The sequence below is a fragment of the Eucyclogobius newberryi genome, unplaced genomic scaffold (genome assembly GCF_026437365.1).
Source record: "Eucyclogobius newberryi isolate DKJ021-1_F unplaced genomic scaffold, fEucNew1.0.hap1 SCAF_3, whole genome shotgun sequence".
In the NCBI taxonomy this organism is placed as follows: domain Eukaryota; kingdom Metazoa; phylum Chordata; class Actinopteri; order Gobiiformes; family Gobiidae; genus Eucyclogobius; species Eucyclogobius newberryi.
Window position 1 is genome coordinate 18362816 of NW_027315945.1, and position 16853 is coordinate 18379668.

At 43.6% G+C, this 16853-nt stretch overlaps 2 protein-coding genes across 5 annotated transcripts in view; one reads left to right on the top strand and one right to left on the bottom strand.

The window, feature by feature from the left end:
• The window catches only part of LOC140374105 (regulator of G-protein signaling 22), a 23393-nt gene extending 9199 nt beyond the window's left edge, over positions 1–14194 (top strand). The window contains exons 12-24 of the mRNA XM_072460898.1: positions 35–229; positions 1734–1826; positions 2229–2407; positions 3353–3515; positions 4950–5114; positions 5848–5916; positions 6811–6969; positions 7763–7942; positions 8280–8456; positions 10287–10412; positions 10816–10909; positions 11613–11714; positions 14172–14194. Of these exons, the coding sequence (XP_072316999.1) occupies positions 35–229; positions 1734–1826; positions 2229–2407; positions 3353–3515; positions 4950–5114; positions 5848–5916; positions 6811–6969; positions 7763–7942; positions 8280–8456; positions 10287–10412; positions 10816–10909; positions 11613–11714; positions 14172–14194 (1725 nt within the window). The remainder of the gene's footprint in view (positions 1–34; positions 230–1733; positions 1827–2228; positions 2408–3352; positions 3516–4949; positions 5115–5847; positions 5917–6810; positions 6970–7762; positions 7943–8279; positions 8457–10286; positions 10413–10815; positions 10910–11612; positions 11715–14171) is intronic.
• An 800-nt stretch (positions 14195–14994) lies between these two features.
• The window catches only part of LOC140374668 (intermembrane lipid transfer protein VPS13B-like), a 285793-nt gene continuing 283934 nt past the window's right edge, over positions 14995–16853 (bottom strand). For all 4 annotated transcript variants that reach the window (XM_072461641.1, XM_072461642.1, XM_072461644.1 and 1 more), the window contains exon 68: positions 14995–16385. In XM_072461641.1, coding sequence (XP_072317742.1) covers positions 16137–16385 — 249 coding nt within the window. In that variant the 3' untranslated portion in view covers positions 14995–16136. The remainder of the gene's footprint in view (positions 16386–16853) is intronic.

The following is a 16853-nucleotide window of genomic DNA, read 5'->3' on the forward strand; positions in this document are numbered from 1 at the left end:
TAAAACATCTTTGTTTTCCTTTGCTTTGCTTCAGCTGCTTTATGCCACCTTCCTGTGCAGCTCAGCCCGGAGGAGCCTGGCCATCCACGAGGACATGAGGAGGGACGTGTATTTGAGACTGAAGCCTGCCTTTGAGGAGCTGTTTGACGACATCGAGGAGCACGTCTTAAATATCCTTCTAGGGCCGTGGTCAATACTGATCAAAAGAGGCAGGGAGTCATATCAACAGGTTAGTCTCGACTATATGAATCTGTCTAATACCACAATACTTCATTTATTCAATGTAAAATGCAATATTTAATCCAAAACAGTTATAATACAAACTGGTCCATTGACTTTCTGTTTAAAACTGCAGAAGAGCTTCTCCGGTCTCATCATAGAAGCGTTACACTGCAGCAAGAAGCAGATTTTGATGTATATGTTTGTAATATAAAAAAGGGCTACGTAGTGGGGATAGGGGGTAGGTGAAAACAGACACAAGGACAAAAGTGAATAATCTAATGATGACGAAGCACTGTTAAATCATGGATTAAAGTTGATAAAAGTTATTTTTACATTATATGTCCCCTTTTTACATTAGTAAAATGTGTACCGGTAATTTATACCGTTTTCACATACAGGGCATGTATTGTACCCTCTTCTTACTGCTAGATGGACAAATAAGACAAGAAACCTCCCCCAAACATTATCTAGGAGATGACTTAACTGCACTAACTTGTTTTGTCATTCACTCACTGATGATTGTATTTGTAATTCATAAAATAATTCTGAAACTACTGACATTTGTTCGCTGCTGAGTTGGATATAAAGATGTTCATTGCCACAAACATGTACCCTTTTTACTATTGGCAGTTACTGAAGGTTAAAGTCATAATGATATCTGCAAACACCCATGAAGTGTGTAGTAATATCCCTGGCAGGTCTGTAATCTCATTGTGGAGTGAAACGCCTCAATGAGATTGGTAAATTGTGCTGCTTCATGGCCAGAGAATGTATGATATCATTTAATAGAAGGGTATTGGCGGAGCCAGGCTGAGCAGATTTAGCACCGTGGATGGAGTGTTTACAAGCAGCTATATTGTTAAAGCGAACATGAGCTGGTCAGTGAGTCCCCCCCAAGCCCCTGCCACTGTCTGAGCCCCCCCCCACCTCCACGTCCAACAGTCTGAGAAGCAGGGACACTTTTACCTCTGAGGGTGACAGAGAAAATAACACCTAACACACTTTACTGCATTAAAAACACTTCCTCATGCCATCGTTTCAATGTATTTTGGTCTGGAACTAGCACAAAGTATTCTTATCATGATGCTTCATTATTATCACAAATATAATCACAATTACTTCCTACTGTCAATGAAATTGTGATTTTCTTGAATTACTTTTTTCCCGTCAAATTTTACCTGTAGAGAAAATTTAAACCTAAAATACTGTATGAGAAAGTTTTGTGACACTTTTGTTTAAAAGCTTTTGAATTGCATGTCATTCAATTCAAGCTAATTCAATGTATTTTCAGTTATAAAATGTTGAATTGAAGTCATTCCACTGTCCACAGTTTAGAATAGAATGATTTGAGGCTGTTTTAATGTAGGAAATTAGAAGTAAACGTGCATGAGTTACATTATACTGTAATAGTAATAGTTCCTGATACATGTTGTAGACCACTATTTCTGGCCCACTGATGCTCATCTTCATTCAGTTTTTCATCCTTTACATTTACTGTTTGATTCCTCCAGGTCCCAGTGCAGGAGGAAACCCGCCGCGTGGACACTCAGGAGTACAGAGAGCTACAGATTCTGTACGAGCAATCAGGCAGCAGACGCAAACAGGTCAGCTACAAAATACTGCATATAAACAAGGTCCACAGTTTGTAAAAAGGGCCATTTTATTAGCTAGTAAACACACGTTGTGAGTGCACTGTAGCTAACCCAAATAAAACTGTGAAAAATGCACTTTCCAATATTTATGCATCACCTAGTAACATGGCTGGCTCTCACTTCATCCAAGGCTATATTACTTGGAACGACACAAGTAGTAATATTAAGTGAAGCGATGGATGACATTGAAATGTAAAAATAGAGTACGGCATCTACATTGGATAACATCTTCAAATCTTATTGCATGTAATAATGTGACTGGTTTCATGCATTCTTGTGGTAGGAAAAAAAACACGGAATCTTTGAATAAAAGACAAAAACAAATTCTGTTAGCTTTCATCTTTTCTCCTACAGGAAGAATATGAAGCTTGGCTTTCTTCTGAGGAGTTTTCTCCCACACTCAAAATCCCACAGTTGTCTGAATCCTGGGCCAAAGTGTCTTCAGAATATAAAGGCTACAGATTAGGTTCAATACTGCGACAGCGGCACGAGATCGGATACTTCATGAAGTTCCTCCAGAACCAGGACGCAAGGTAAGACTGTTTTATCTACGTGAAGGCTATTTCTAGAACAATCAAAAGAAAAATACACCCGTGTCTTACCCCGTGTCTTTCCTCTTGTCTTGCCTCGTGTCTTACCCCGTGTCTTACCCCGTGTCTTGTCTTGCCCCTTGTCTCGCCCTGTGTCTTGCCCCTTGTCTCGCCCTGTGTCTTGCCCCTTGTCTCGCCCTGTGTCTTACCCCGTGTCTTGCCCCGTGTCTTGCCCGTGTCTTGCCCGTGTCTTACCCCGTGTCTTACCCCGTGTCTTACCCCGTGTCTTGCCCTTGTCTTACCCCGTGTCTTACCCCGTGTCTTGCCCTTGTCTTGCCCCTTGTCTTGCCCCGTGTCTTGCCCCGTGTCTTGCCCCGTGTCTTGCCCGTGTCTTGCCCGTGTCTTACCCTGTGTCTTACCCCGTGTCTTACCCCGTGTCTTACCCCGTGTCTTACCCCGTGTCTTGCCCCGTGTCTTGCCCTTGTCTTGCCCCGTGTCTTGCCCCGTGTCTTACCCCGTGTCTTGCCCCGTGTCTTGCCCCGTGTCTTGCCCTTGTCTTGCCCTTGTCTTACCCCGTGTCTTGCCCCGTGTCTTGCCCCGTGTCTTGCCCCGTGTCTTGCCCCGTGTCTTGCCCCGTGTCTTGCCCCGTGTCTTGCCCTTGTCTTGCCCCGTGTCTTGCCCCGTGTCTTACCCCGTGTCTTGCCCCGTGTCTTGCCCCGTGTCTTGCCCTTGTCTTACCCCGTGTCTTGCCCCGTGTCTTGCCCCGTGTCTTGCCCCGTGTCTTGCCCCGTGTCTTGCCCCGTGTCTTGCCCCGTGTCTTGCCCTTGTCTTACCCCGTGTCTTGCCCCGTGTCTTGCCCCGTGTCTTGCCCTTGTCTTGCCCCGTGTCTTGCCCCGTGTCTTGCCCTTGTCTTGCCCCGTGTCTTGCCCCGTGTCTTGCCCTGTGCAGCATCCACTTGTCATGCTGGCTGGAGCTGGAGCAGTACAACCGGATTCCTCAGAAAGAAGCGACGCTCAGAGAGGAGAGATCGGCTCACCTCGTCAGAAGATACCTCAACAGGAAGTACTTCTTTGATGCAAACAGCCCCGCCTCCATTGACCAACAACATGAGGTACAACAAGCACTGGGTTTACATTGTAGCACTGTGTAGCAAAGCGCTGAATGCAATGTGAGCATGAAACTAATGAATATTTATAGTATGAAATGATTTGCTAGTAGCCCACTCGTATGTTCATAAATGATCAGTTTCAGATGTAAGCCCTGGCTGAGTCCCAACATTTCCTTTTTATAAAATATTACTGGTCAGATTGTTTTCCCAGATTCCTCTTTGGCACAGTGTGGCCATCACACTGACAGCTCTGACAGTGGGGTGTCACTAGAGGGCAATAGTGGGACGGGGGGGTTGTTGATGACAATTTGAAAGAAAAGGGTTGGAAGAGCTGAAGTGTGGTTTGGATGGATGAAGCCAAGATGATGAGCTCCGGTGACACTGACAGCACATGATACTCCTCCAGACGAGGCTCAGATGATTTTAGTCAAAGGGAAGACAAGTGCAGAGCCTTGGCTTCAGGACAGAGGGTGGGTTTCATGCATGTTGCACTGGTGAGAGTCTCTTAAATAGAATGTGACATTAGGTGGTCTTTGGGCTCTGCTTGTTTTGACTAATAATCATGTTGGACAAAGCATTATTTTGTTCACTACTATCAAACTGAGTGAAACTGACTTTCCATTCAGACTTTACTAAGAGGGTCTAGACTCAAAATGTAAAGCCAGTATTTAAATAAATTCATGACTTGTGACTTTTGTTGCGAGTTCACTCTCCCACTAATGACATTGTTACTACTCCAAACCAATATTAACATTTGCCTGTGGTTGCCGGCACTGGCATCTGCTTCTCCATCTCGCCATGGATTCTTGTCTCTGTGAGCCATGTAAAGAGGCTGACAGCTTTACTGCTTTGGCCCGGGATGCCTTCACTCAGCCAGGCAGCCTGTTTCAGATGGGACACCCTTTCATCTGCTCTGCTCCCCTCCGCAGTGCCACGGATGGTTCTCATTTTGACATGCCCCAGAGTGTGAGAATGAGAGAGAGAACGCATGCAAAAAGCGATATAAAGGAGATATAAATAGTTGGACATGGTCAGATTTGAGCCTGAAGACAGAAAGCAGAGAGCAGGGGCTGTGGGAACAGACAAGAGGAGAAGCTGAAGCCTGCTCAGGCAGGTTTTCAAATGGGACTTTCAAGTTTAAGAGCCAGGGGTCCCAATGTGGTCACTTTAATGTCCACCTCTGATATCCCTCATGTGGTTGCTATTGAAGTGATGTTTCTCATGCATTTAGGAACGCCTGGCTTAGTGTAAACTACATATCACTGTTTGAAATAGTTCTATTCATTCATTGGTTTCATTATTTTTGCTGGTAAGTGCAAGAGACTCAAATGGCAAAGCTAGAATGCGGGACCTTTGGTCGTGTTTGCTTCAAGCCCCGAAGATTGATGAACATTTAGACATGATCATTTGACTCTGGTATTTGTGTGTTTTCTCTAGATCCTGCGTTTGACTGGAGGCCTAGAGAGGTTAAAGATGGACTGCTTGTCGAACACAGTCGTCATAGCGATACAGGACATTATCAGGAGCCACATAGAGGCCACTTGGCTACCCGACTTCCTTGCCACAGAGGAGTTTGTGAAGAGGCAGAAGGGCAAGCCGATGGTAGGCATTCATATCAACTAATTCAACATTTTTCCAATAAGCAGCGACTCTTGGACCTCCTCCACCCCTGGCACTTCCTCCTAGATGTGTCTCAGAGGTGTTTTAATGTCAAGACGGACAGCTTAATCAGACTGCCAAAAGAAACCACACATAAATGCATCTAATACACTGATTCGCATGATAAGATTCTTCTTTTACAATGGTTTATTTACACAGTGATAGGGACTATGTTCGTAGAAGCCTGGCCAACCAAAACCAGTGGCTAACTACTTAACAAAACAGATAATAACTGACTTTTAGCCTGTTTTGACATTGTTATTTAACTGTAATTACTGCGCTACCGGAGAAACCACTAAAGACACTTACAGCCTCTCTCGATCAGGTTCCTGTACCGGGACACCACACAAAAACCACCGATTCGTCCCTCCACAGCGCACCATTATGTGATCGAATTTACCACGTCCGCTCATTTAGGCAGTAATGAGATGTGCAGCTGGGCTAGAGTTACACCACTGGAAAAGAGACTTGTGAAGAGGCAAAGAAGACAGAAGAGGAGAGCGCAGCAGAGAAGAGGCTGGAGGCTACAAATAGAGGGAAATCTAGTTGCAGGTCATTGGTATAAAGGTGACAATAAGGGATAGCTTCAGGTGGTGTTCCGTGTCTCTATGTTCATCCGGCTTTTCTCACTTTGCGACTTCTGACCCGAGTGTTTGTGTTGTGTTGTCTGTGGCAGCTTCGCACGAGCGGCAGGCACCATCGCAAAGGACGGCGTCGGAGCAGAGTGAGGATAGACGACTGGCAGGTGAGGTGAAGCCGTAGACGCTACCGCAGCGGTTCTCAAGCTGGGGCGCAAGGGCTCGACAAGTATGAAGGTGTCTGTCAGTGGATCTCCGAAAAGTTTGACACATTTTACTCTTGGACGGTAAAATGTCGGCTTTATAAAAATTTTGGTCCTGGTTTACATCTGTTTTAGTTCAGATTTGGTTTGTAGTAATCCTGGTTTAGTCCGGATTTTAGATACCGCTAACACATGGTTTAGTAGTCCTGATTTAGACCTGGTTTGGTCCTGGTTTAGACACAACTTTGAGCATCAGTGCATTTCTAACATAATAGAAATATAATTGGCTGGCTGAGCTTCGAGGCTGATTTTATTCCATGCCTTGGCTCCGTCGCCTGGCTCCGTCAAACACCATCGTGGCCTTGTGGTTTCCAAATTGAATCCAGGATAAACAAGATTAAAGAAATTCTAACCTGCCTGTTTCGGCCTGCGTCGATCTGTTCTCCTGTTCTTTCTCTCAACGATATATGAAACATGGATACTTCCCCCTCACATGATTACAGGAAGGAGGTTCTACAATTGTGACTATGATTTGAAAGATTGTTATCTCAATATTGGCAAAGAGCAGCTTTTTAGACAAACCATTATCTTGACTTCCTGTAGCTTTGCCCAGGTTTTACAACTGTGGTATGAGTGTTGGGGTTTTTCAGGGTTTTATTATGCATTTATCTTTTGTCAGTTCAAGAAAATTATTTCATTATTCTCCTGTTTTACTGGTTCAGTTTTAGATTAGTGGTGGTTTACATCTTGTTGTTTTAGTTCTGCTTGGATTCCCTTTGTCCTCTGCTGTAAATGGCCTTGTGGTGATCATATATTATAAGTGACTTCTTCTTATTGAACCTGTTGTTTTGTGTTCAGTGTGACGGCCTGTGGATGACCTCGCCCAAAGAGATCCTGTCTTTTCGGCAGGTCCTTCTCAAACCTGCGTCCTGTCAACTGTTCCAGCACTTTGTCTCTCTGAAGGAGGAGTTCCTGGAGAATGATGTGCTCTTCTGGCTCGAGGTTCAGAGATACAAGGTACACTGAGCAACCAGACACTGGACACAGAGCTGCTGGATCACTTACATGCAACCTCCAGTGCCAAAGTAGTTAAAACATACTTGACTTGCAAATGGAATGACTAATTCTGTACTAATTAGCCAACTAATTAGTACAAAATTACAACTGATCCTGAAATTGAAAGTAGTAAACAAGAACATGGAACTTGTGTCTTGTTACTAAACAGTGTAAGTGTTACTTAAAGCAACAGTATGTAACTTTCTGTGGTGGCGTGTCGTTTGCATAATTCATGGAAATAGAAATTCAAAGCCTTTGATACTTTGTAACATTTTTGTTGGAGATAGAAGTTTTATTATATATATAGAAGTATTATAGCCAAAGGAACATTTCCATGGAAACCAGGCCAAGTATCAGGTCTGTGGAGATACAGCCCGATTACATTAAAGACCTGTTTTTCAACGTTTTTCAGTGCAATAAAAACATCCCAAATTAAAAATTATGCTTTTATATTACTTTTTTTTTTTGCAAAAACTTACCTGGGCTTTAAAGGTGCACTATGTAATGTTTCTGGGGAAAGGGCTGCCACCTGCTTGTGTCCATGGAGATATTTAAATCTTCCAAAGTAGAGCAATAAATGCTCCATAAAATGTTTAAAATACTTCTTTGTTGCATTGAAACGTGTATATTTAAAGACACTGCGGTCGCTTACACATGGATGAGTTGTCATGTTCTAATTTGTCTTATTATTATTTCCTTATCTTGTTTTGCACTGAAACGCTGTATGGTCTGCCTGCCCGCTGTGTGTGTCCAGGACCTGTGTCACTCTCACAGTGATGAAGCCACCGTCGAGAAGAAGATCTCCACCATCATCAACGTCTTCATAAACTCTTCTCTTCCTCCAGCTCTGCAGATCGACATCCCACAATTCCAGGCCCAGACAATTATGGAGAACCGCAACAAACTGGGGCCGTACATCTTCAGAGAGGCTCAGGTGACACTGTCGTCTCCTGGACTTTAACCACAACTATCCCATTAACCCTTAACCCCTAAAAGACGACGACGACGACGACGACGACGACGACGACGACGACGACGACGACGACGACGACGACGACGACGACGACGACGACGACGACGACGACGACGACGACGACGACGACGACAACAACAACAACAACAACAACAACAACAACAACAACAACAACAACAACAACAACAACAACAACAACAACAACAACAACAACAACAGCAGCAGCAGCTTGTACTTGGGGAGAATTGCCCTTTGGCTTTTCTAATAATGCACAACTTGCCATGTTTTTTCTCTGCAGATGTCCGTGTTCAGTGAACTGATGAGGTACTGGCCCGAGTTTCAGGAGTTCCGTCGCAGCGTCGGAGAAGATCAGCTGCAGCCAGTGCTGGAGCAGAAACGACTGAAGCACCGAGCCAGAGTCAGACGACAGATACGCAGAGAAGAGGAAGAGGAGGAGGAGGAAAGGAAAGCACTGGTAAGAGCAATCCACCTGAAAGCCCATGAGGACATCTTCTCTTCAGTCCAGTGTTGGCTCCTCCAGGCTTTGATATACTACCCATAATCCACCTGCTAATACCTTTTTCGTTAATACAAAGGTTATACAGGTGACATCACTGTCTGAACTTTAGCAAAACGCATGAGTCAGTGGTGAATAATGCAAGAGCTCCAAACACTAAAAGGTGAAAGAGCTAACATGGTATATTAACAAATAAAAGTTGACAACTCTGCTAAATATTTAGTTTGTACTAAAAAAAGAGAATCAAGTAAACAGTTAAAACCAGATAAACAACAGGAACTGCAGCTGTGCTCACATTTATCACTGATGCAGACACAGTTGAACTGATTCACTGTTTGCTGATTAAATGAATTGTTGTGAAGTAAGTTGACGTGCCCTAAATCTACAACTGCTGTTAGCAAAACAAGCTAGCTCCGTTCTACACTGCCAGAACAACGGCAGAAGCTCATTTCAGTTTCCATAAAATCAACAACTTGCTCTTACATAAATCTGGCGATGGCGCGTCACCTGCACGACGCCATGAAAAAAAAGTGTTGAAGCCTTATTTCTGGAGTAGACCTCTTCAAATTAGACCTTTTTCATCAAACTTATGCAAACTGATATTATTCCCATTCTCCAAGGTCATAACTTAACTAAATATACCAGTTACTTTGATCTGGGACCTTGGCTATGCCTGACTCAAGAGCCATGTAATTTTTTCAAAACGCTGCAAAATTTGAGACATTATGTCCTTGTTTTCTTTGTAGCTTCCCAGAGGTTGATGAAGTGGTACCAAATGAAAGCTGATAAAATAAAAACAAATTTGAATGCACAAACATACATATTTATAGAGTAAAGCTGTATAGACTATAGAGTATTTTTTTTTAGATAAGGTTATGCATCATATTATGTCATCCTTTCCAAGCATCAAAAACATGTATGTTTGTGCATTATAATGTGTTAAAACTTACACAGGTATTCATGTGTTTGACACCATATGCAAGAACATTTGATTAGTTTTCATTTGTACCACTTTCAATGCCATAGCATCAACCGGGTTGATGCTATGGCATTGAAAGTGGTACAAATGATGGTGTATATGCATATGGTGTCAAACAGTTTGATGAAAAAAGTCTAATTTGAAGAGGTCTACGCCAAAGGCACAACATTTCTATGGAGACGAGCAGGTGGAGCCTCCAGGCTAAGTACGGGTCAGGTTTGTGGAGATACAGCTCACTCACTGTAAGGATGCACGTTTTTCTACATTTTCAAGCGCAATTAATACATACAAAAAGAAAAGTCATGAAAATCCTGCTATTATTTTTGTTTATTTGTCTAAATACTTACGTACTAGAGCTTTAATGTTCATTTTACATTGTGTTTTTTACTATATATTGACTTCATTTTTTACAGAATGAATGTAGTTTGTTGTAGAATTAAAATGCTCAGTCGATTCATCAAAGTTTAATTTAATCCAGACAGATCGTGTTCTGACGCTGTGATTCCACTCGTCCAACACACGGCTAACTCACGCTTGACTTTTGAATTCCAAATCCACTTTATTTATATAGCACATGTTTATACACCTAAAACAGTTTCCAAAGTGCTGCACATTAAACAAAATATTCTCTATGAAGCTCCACCAGTGGTGAAAATGAAATCAAACCAGTAAAACCAAATAATAATGAAAAACAATATAGACAAATATGATAAAATAAGGGATCATCTGTGTAGAGGTGATATGGGAGGTTTATTCAATATTAAGAGTGGGAATTGCTGGGCTACTTTTTTTCTTTTTTCTTTTGACAGGAAGAGCAAGAAAAGGAAGAGTCCGGCTTCAGAGACTATGATGAGGAGGAGGATTTTGATGAAGCCATTTCAGACAATGAGGGAAGTGAATTCAGACGAGTTAACTCGGACCCTACACCTGAACCCGTAAGTCTTCTACTCCTAAAGGGACCAAACATTATAGACATGTTTGTGTATCTCACAGCGGAGCCAAAACTAATGATTCAGTCCAACAGGGGAGTAACTGTAGCCTTTAATTGGAGCATTTTTTATTGTTGAGTTAGATATGATTTGCAGAATTGTGTTAAAGATTGACAGATTTTCGTAGCGCAATATAGAGTAGAGTAAAGATGAGAAACAACTGGATAGTGCTCCCGACAGGACGCCCCAGTGGCATTAAAGGATGGGTCAGACGCAAAGTGCACATTAATCATAATGTAATTCTCTTAAAATGTGTTGTAAAAATGTCCACATAATGAGTTATCTTGCCCTTGGCCCATTATGGAAATGTCCTGACAAATAATCAATATAATCTGTATGTTTCTTTAAGTTAACGTTTTGCTACTCCGAGTACATGGAAGCTCAGAAGAAGTTGAGGAAGAAGAATCAGCTGGATTTCTCCACCTCCTCCTTCTCCATTACAGGTGAGTCAATCACTCTGGGCCAAAATATTGAAATCGCATTAACGTTTTTCCCACAGTTAAGTCCAAGGTAAATTTAGTTTCTGCCAGCCTAAGCTTCAGCTCTGTCAAACCTCTATTCTCACTTTCTCATTAACTCGAATGGAAGCCAAAATATCCCGTCAACCTGTCCATAAGTGTCCACGGACTGGGCAAAAGTTAGGAGTTAAATCAAGCCCCTAAATGGAGCGTGAAAGCCAGGTCTAAGGCCCGGCCACAGGAGGAAGATGGCGGAGGGAAAGCGGAGAACGGAGGTGCAGTGAGAATGAAGTTTTAATGTGATCTGACAGTGAGGAACACATGGACATCATCACTGCATCTCTGTGCAGAGAAACAGACTTTTGTGTGGACAGCAAGAAGCCAGGAAGCACAGCCTTTACACGTATAGAGTATAAACATTAACGTGATCGTGTAGATGTGTCATCTACTCTGTGAGCTTTAGGTGACACACGTTAATAACAACATGATTTAAAGTAAAGATTGTTTTCAAGGTGGATTGGATTAAGTTGTTTCGTGTTCGCAGATTTCTAGTTCTTGCAAAAAGTAAAAAAAAATTAACTTAAGAAAAAAAGTGCACTTGAAATTAAAATCCAAAATGAATTGCAACGTTGCACATAAACACATTTGACATAAAGATCTGAATATTTCTGCCATTGTCCCTTTCCAGCCTCCACCTCCTCCTCCTCCTACACTTTGTCTGGGTCTGTCCCGACTGAGAAACAGTCTCTGTCCTCCAGGATGAGCAGCCTGCAGCGGCCCCGGGGCAACAGTGAGTCACTATCAGCTCGTGGTGTGTGTGTGAGTGAGTGCGAGAGAGCGAGTGTGCGTGTGTGCAAGTGTGAGAGTGAGCGTGTGTGCAAGTGTGAGAGTGAGCGTGTGTGCAAGTGTGAGAGTGAGCGTGTGTGCAAGTGTGAGAGTGAGCGTGTGTGCGAGAGTGAGAGTGAGCGTGTGTGCGAGAGTGAGAGTGAGCGTGTGTGCAAGTGTGAGAGTGAGCGTGTGTGCAAGTGTGAGAGTGAGCGTGTGTGCAAGTGTGAGAGTGAGCGTGTGTGCGAGAGTGAGAGTGAGCGTGTGTGCAAGTGTGAGAGTGAGCGTGTGTGCAAGTGTGAGAGTGAGCGTGTGTGCGAGAGTGAGAGTGAGCGTGTGTGCAAGTGTGAGAGTGAGCGTGTGTGCGAGAGTGAGCGTGAGCGTGTGTGCAAGTGTGAGAGTGAGCGTGTGTGCAAGTGTGAGAGTGAGCGTGTGTGCAAGTGTGAGAGTGAGCGTGTGTGCAAGTGTGAGAGTGAGCGTGTGTGCGAGAGTGAAAGTGAGCGTGTGTGCGAGAGTGAGAGTGAGCGTGTGTGCAAGTGTGAGAGTGAGCGTGTGTGCAAGTGTGAGAGTGAGCGTGTGTGCAAGTGTGAGTGAGCGTGTGTGCAAGTGTGAGAGTGAGCGTGTGTGCAAGTGTGAGAGTGAGCGTGTGTGCGAGAGTGAGCGTGTGTGCAAGTGTGAGAGTGAGCGTGTGTGCGAGAGTGAGAGTGAGCGTGTGTGCAAGTGTGAGAGTGAGCGTGTGTGCGAGAGTGAGAGTGAGCGTGTGTGCAAGTGTGAGAGTGAGCGTGTGTGCAAGTGTGAGAGTGAGCGTGTGTGCAAGTGTGAGAGTGAGCGTGTGTGCAAGTGTGAGAGTGAGCGTGTGTGCAAGTGTGAGAGTGAGCGTGTGTGCGAGAGTGAGAGTGAGCGTGTGTGCAAGTGTGAGAGTGAGCGTGTGTGCGAGAGTGAGAGTGAGCGTGTGTGCAAGTGTGAGAGTGAGCGTGTGTGCAAGTGTGAGAGTGAGCGTGTGTGCGAGAGTGAGAGTGAGCGTGTGTGCAAGTGTGAGAGTGAGCGTGTGTGCGAGAGTGAGAGTGAGCGTGTGTGCAAGTGTGAGAGTGAGCGTGTGTGCAAGTGTGAGAGTGAGCGTGTGTGCAAGTGTGAGAGTGAGCGTGTGTGCGAGAGTGAAAGTGAGCGTGTGTGCGAGAGTGAGAGTGAGCGTGTGTGCAAGTGTGAGAGTGAGCGTGTGTGCAAGTGTGAGAGTGAGCGTGTGTGCAAGTGTGAGTGAGCGTGTGTGCAAGTGTGAGAGTGAGCGTGTGTGCAAGTGTGAGAGTGAGCGTGTGTGCGAGAGTGAGAGTGAGCGTGTGTGCAAGTGTGAGAGTGAGCGTGTGTGCGAGAGTGAGAGTGAGCGTGTGTGCAAGTGTGAGAGTGAGCGTGTGTGCAAGTGTGAGAGTGAGCGTGTGTGCGAGAGTGAGCGTGTGTGCAAGTGTGAGAGTGAGCGTGTGTGCGAGAGTGAGAGTGAGCGTGTGTGCAAGTGTGAGAGTGAGCGTGTGTGCGAGAGTGAGAGTGAGCGTGTGTGCAAGTGTGAGAGTGAGCGTGTGTGCGAGAGTGAGAGTGAGCGTGTGTGCAAGTGTGAGAGTGAGCGTGTGTGCGAGAGTGAGAGTGAGCGTGTGTGCAAGTGTGAGTGTGAGCGAGAGTGCACGTGAGCGTGTGAGCGTGTGTGCGAGAGTGCACGTGAGCGTGTGAGAGTGCACGTGAGCGTGTGAGAGTGTGAGCGTGTGTGCGAGAGTGCACGTGAGCGTGTGAGAGTGCACGTGAGCGTGTGAGCGTGTGTGCGAGAGTGCACGTGAGCGTGTGAGAGTGCGAGAGTGCACGTGAGCGTGTGAGAGTGCGAGAGTGCACGTGAGCGTGTGAGAGTGTGAGCGTGTGCGAGAGTGAGTGTGTGAGAGTGAGTGTGCGAGAGTGCGAGAGTGAGTGAGTGTGTGAGAGTGCGAGTATGTGAGAGTGAGTGAGTGTGTGTGAGAGTGAGTGTGCGAGAGTGCGAGAGTGAGTGAGTGTGTGAGAGTGCGAGTATGTGAGAGTGAGTGAGTGTGTGTGAGAGTGAGTGTGCGAGAGTGCGAGAGTGAGTGAGTGTGTGAGAGTGCGAGTATGTGAGAGTGAGTGAGTGTGTGTGAGAGTGAGTGTGCGAGAGTGCGAGAGTGAGTGAGTGTGTGAGAGTGCGAGTATGTGAGAGTGAGTGAGTGTGTGTGAGAGTGAGTGTGCGAGAGTGCGAGAGTGAGTGAGTGTGTGAGAGTGCGAGTATGTGAGAGTGAGTGTGTGAGTGAGTGTGAGAGCGAGAGCGCAAGTCTGCGAGTGAGTGAGAGTGTGAGTGAGTGTGTGTGTGAGTGTGTGTGTGAGTGTGTGAGTGTGTGCATGTGCGTGCAAACTGCTATGATTGTTCTTCTTATTGCAGAGGGAGTGAAGCCTTATAAATGACTCCAAAGGACGAAAACCAAAGGGAAAGTGTCTACAGCTGCAACGGACAGTCAGGACGTAGTTGTACATTTGATAATGTAGAATACTATTCATTATTGTTATGTTAATATTTCTGATGTGGTAGTTTATGCTTTCGGTACACACATACAGTACTGCTCATGTAAACAGCACATGACAGTGCTCCTAATACATACATTTGATTAGTACTAAGTAACACAGGGTCAAGGTGTTTATGGTATGACATTTGAGCCCAAATACACGGCATAAATCATAGTGGCTTCTTCGGTCACAACCAGGCGCTTGTTATGCTGCTTTAACAGACCCAGTAATGATGTTATAATCTGTTTAAGTTTTAAATATGGAAGTTGTATGTGACTAAAAGTAAGCGCACCTTGTCCTGGGATCAGAAGTGGCTGTTGTGTTGTGATATTATCAAAGTTATGATATGCTTACATTTATCATTTTGGAGTCCAAAAACTATTTTTAAAAGGGAAACATTTGTTTTGATACAAATAAAGAACAGAAACCTGTTGTGTACAACACTAGTAAATATTACTAGTAGATAGTTTACCTTGTGTGAGATTTGAGGCATGTTTTAGCCCATTCGGATTCACATGTTGGAATATTCCATTGTTTTTGTGATTAACACTTTATTCAATGGTTTCCACCTTTATCCAGGTTTAGTTATTGCCATATTTTGTATTTCCATGTCTTCATTCCAAATGTTTAAGCTGCTTCTGTGAACATTTCCTTCATGTACTTCTCTCTGCAACTCTATTGAGTGAATTGCCAAACATAAATCAGTTTAATAGTATCTTTTATTAAAACAATTCTCTAATATATTATCCATTTACAAAGGCATTAATCTTCATACAGAGTTCACACAATAAAAGTTATTAACAGCACATTTGCATCATCAGTTGGCAACAACTGTAACGACTTTCAGTGTTAAGAAACTAGACTTACATCATCTCTAAAAACATTTTGGTTGACAGCTGGTACATGGAGCGTCCATCAACATGTTGATAATATTGCACTTTACATTGGCATCAGACGGATTGGGAGGAGGACAGAGTAAACAAGGACAGCTGCAGTGAGGAAAGAAACCAGGCAGCAGTTTCACTCCGATCCAAAAGCTCCATTTAACACTAAAAATGCACTTGGTCCATTGTAGTTAGAAAAAGACAGAAGTCATTAGTCATTCACTGTTCTTGTTGATTCCTGTATCAATATTTCTCATTTCCAATTGTGTGTGGTCTTCATTATTAATGGCTTTAATGGAACTAGCTCAAGTCCTGGTCATAAAAGTATTTTAGAATTTCCCTTTTTTAACTGCAATTTGGGCATAAATACCATAGTATTTCAAGTTCAAATGGCAATTACTAATGTTCACCCAGTTTACATTGAGCATGTATAACCACATCAACAAAAACAGTTTTCATAGTGTTCATCCTTCAAACGCATTGATTCACCGTGGAAAGAAATACATTTTACAAAAAGTCATACAGGATCAGTTTCAACAACATGGATCATTTGGAGACGATATCTTTATGATACACAATATAAATTTAAGGCCTCTGTTTTGAGAATGAGATCTCATGTTAAAAGAAAAGAATGGCAACATGGGGAAACCCCCTCGAGTGCAGTAAAAACATGTAATAAACAATTGTTCAGCCAATAAACAGTTTTTACATTTAACATTGTATTTGTAATTCAATGCATTTAAAGAAACAGAAAGCCTTAGTAAATGTAGAGGGTAAAACTAAAGCACTTAAGGATCACACAGGAGTCTAATGAGCTTTGGGTCGTTTGGACTGATTTTCCTCTGAAGAGTAAATACCCAAGAAGCAAAACAAATGAAGAGTTGTTCTTAAATGTTAGACTCTGCAGGGCACATCAAGGTAAAAAGTGGCTTTAAACAAGAAAATCCTCTGACTTCAACTTAGTGAAATCCAATTCTTAAGGCTTTATTCTTCACCGTGTGGAACTTACTGACGAACACTTTGGCAAAGGCTTGGTCCACCAAGTATCTGTAGGACTTGGCGACGGAGGGCGGGGGCTCGGCCAGAGTGACAGCCGGCTGCAGCTGGAGCGAGGCGGTCGAGGGGGCGATGAACTGAGACGAGCGGCTCACAAAGTCCACCAGACGCTTGTACTGCTGCTCCGACAGGCGCTCACGCACACCGTCGCCCTGCACACAGGAGCATGGAAAATCTATATTTATATCCAAGCAGAGGTGGTAGAGAGTAAGCAAGAGTACAAGGTAGTGATCATTTGGAGGGACAAAACATTACATAATACACACATTGTTATTTTCAAATGATAGAACACCACATCTGAAGGAGTGCTGCAAAAATGTTTAATATTGTCAACCTGAAGTTTTTGTCACTAGAATAATTCAAGTTACTTAAGTAAAAGTAAATGTAACTACAATCTACATCTGGAAGCAAGTAAAAGGGACACTATATAACTGTTCCAAGATAACGAATGACTTATGATTTTGTCAAATGCTCCATCATTAAGCACCACAGTAAGTATTCGATTTACACCTTTAATTTGAGGTCAATTCATTTTCACCTTGGCTTTTCGCAACGTATAAAAAAAAACACCTAAAAAATGACAAAGTCGATCCAAAATAATAATAAAATCATAGCAAATG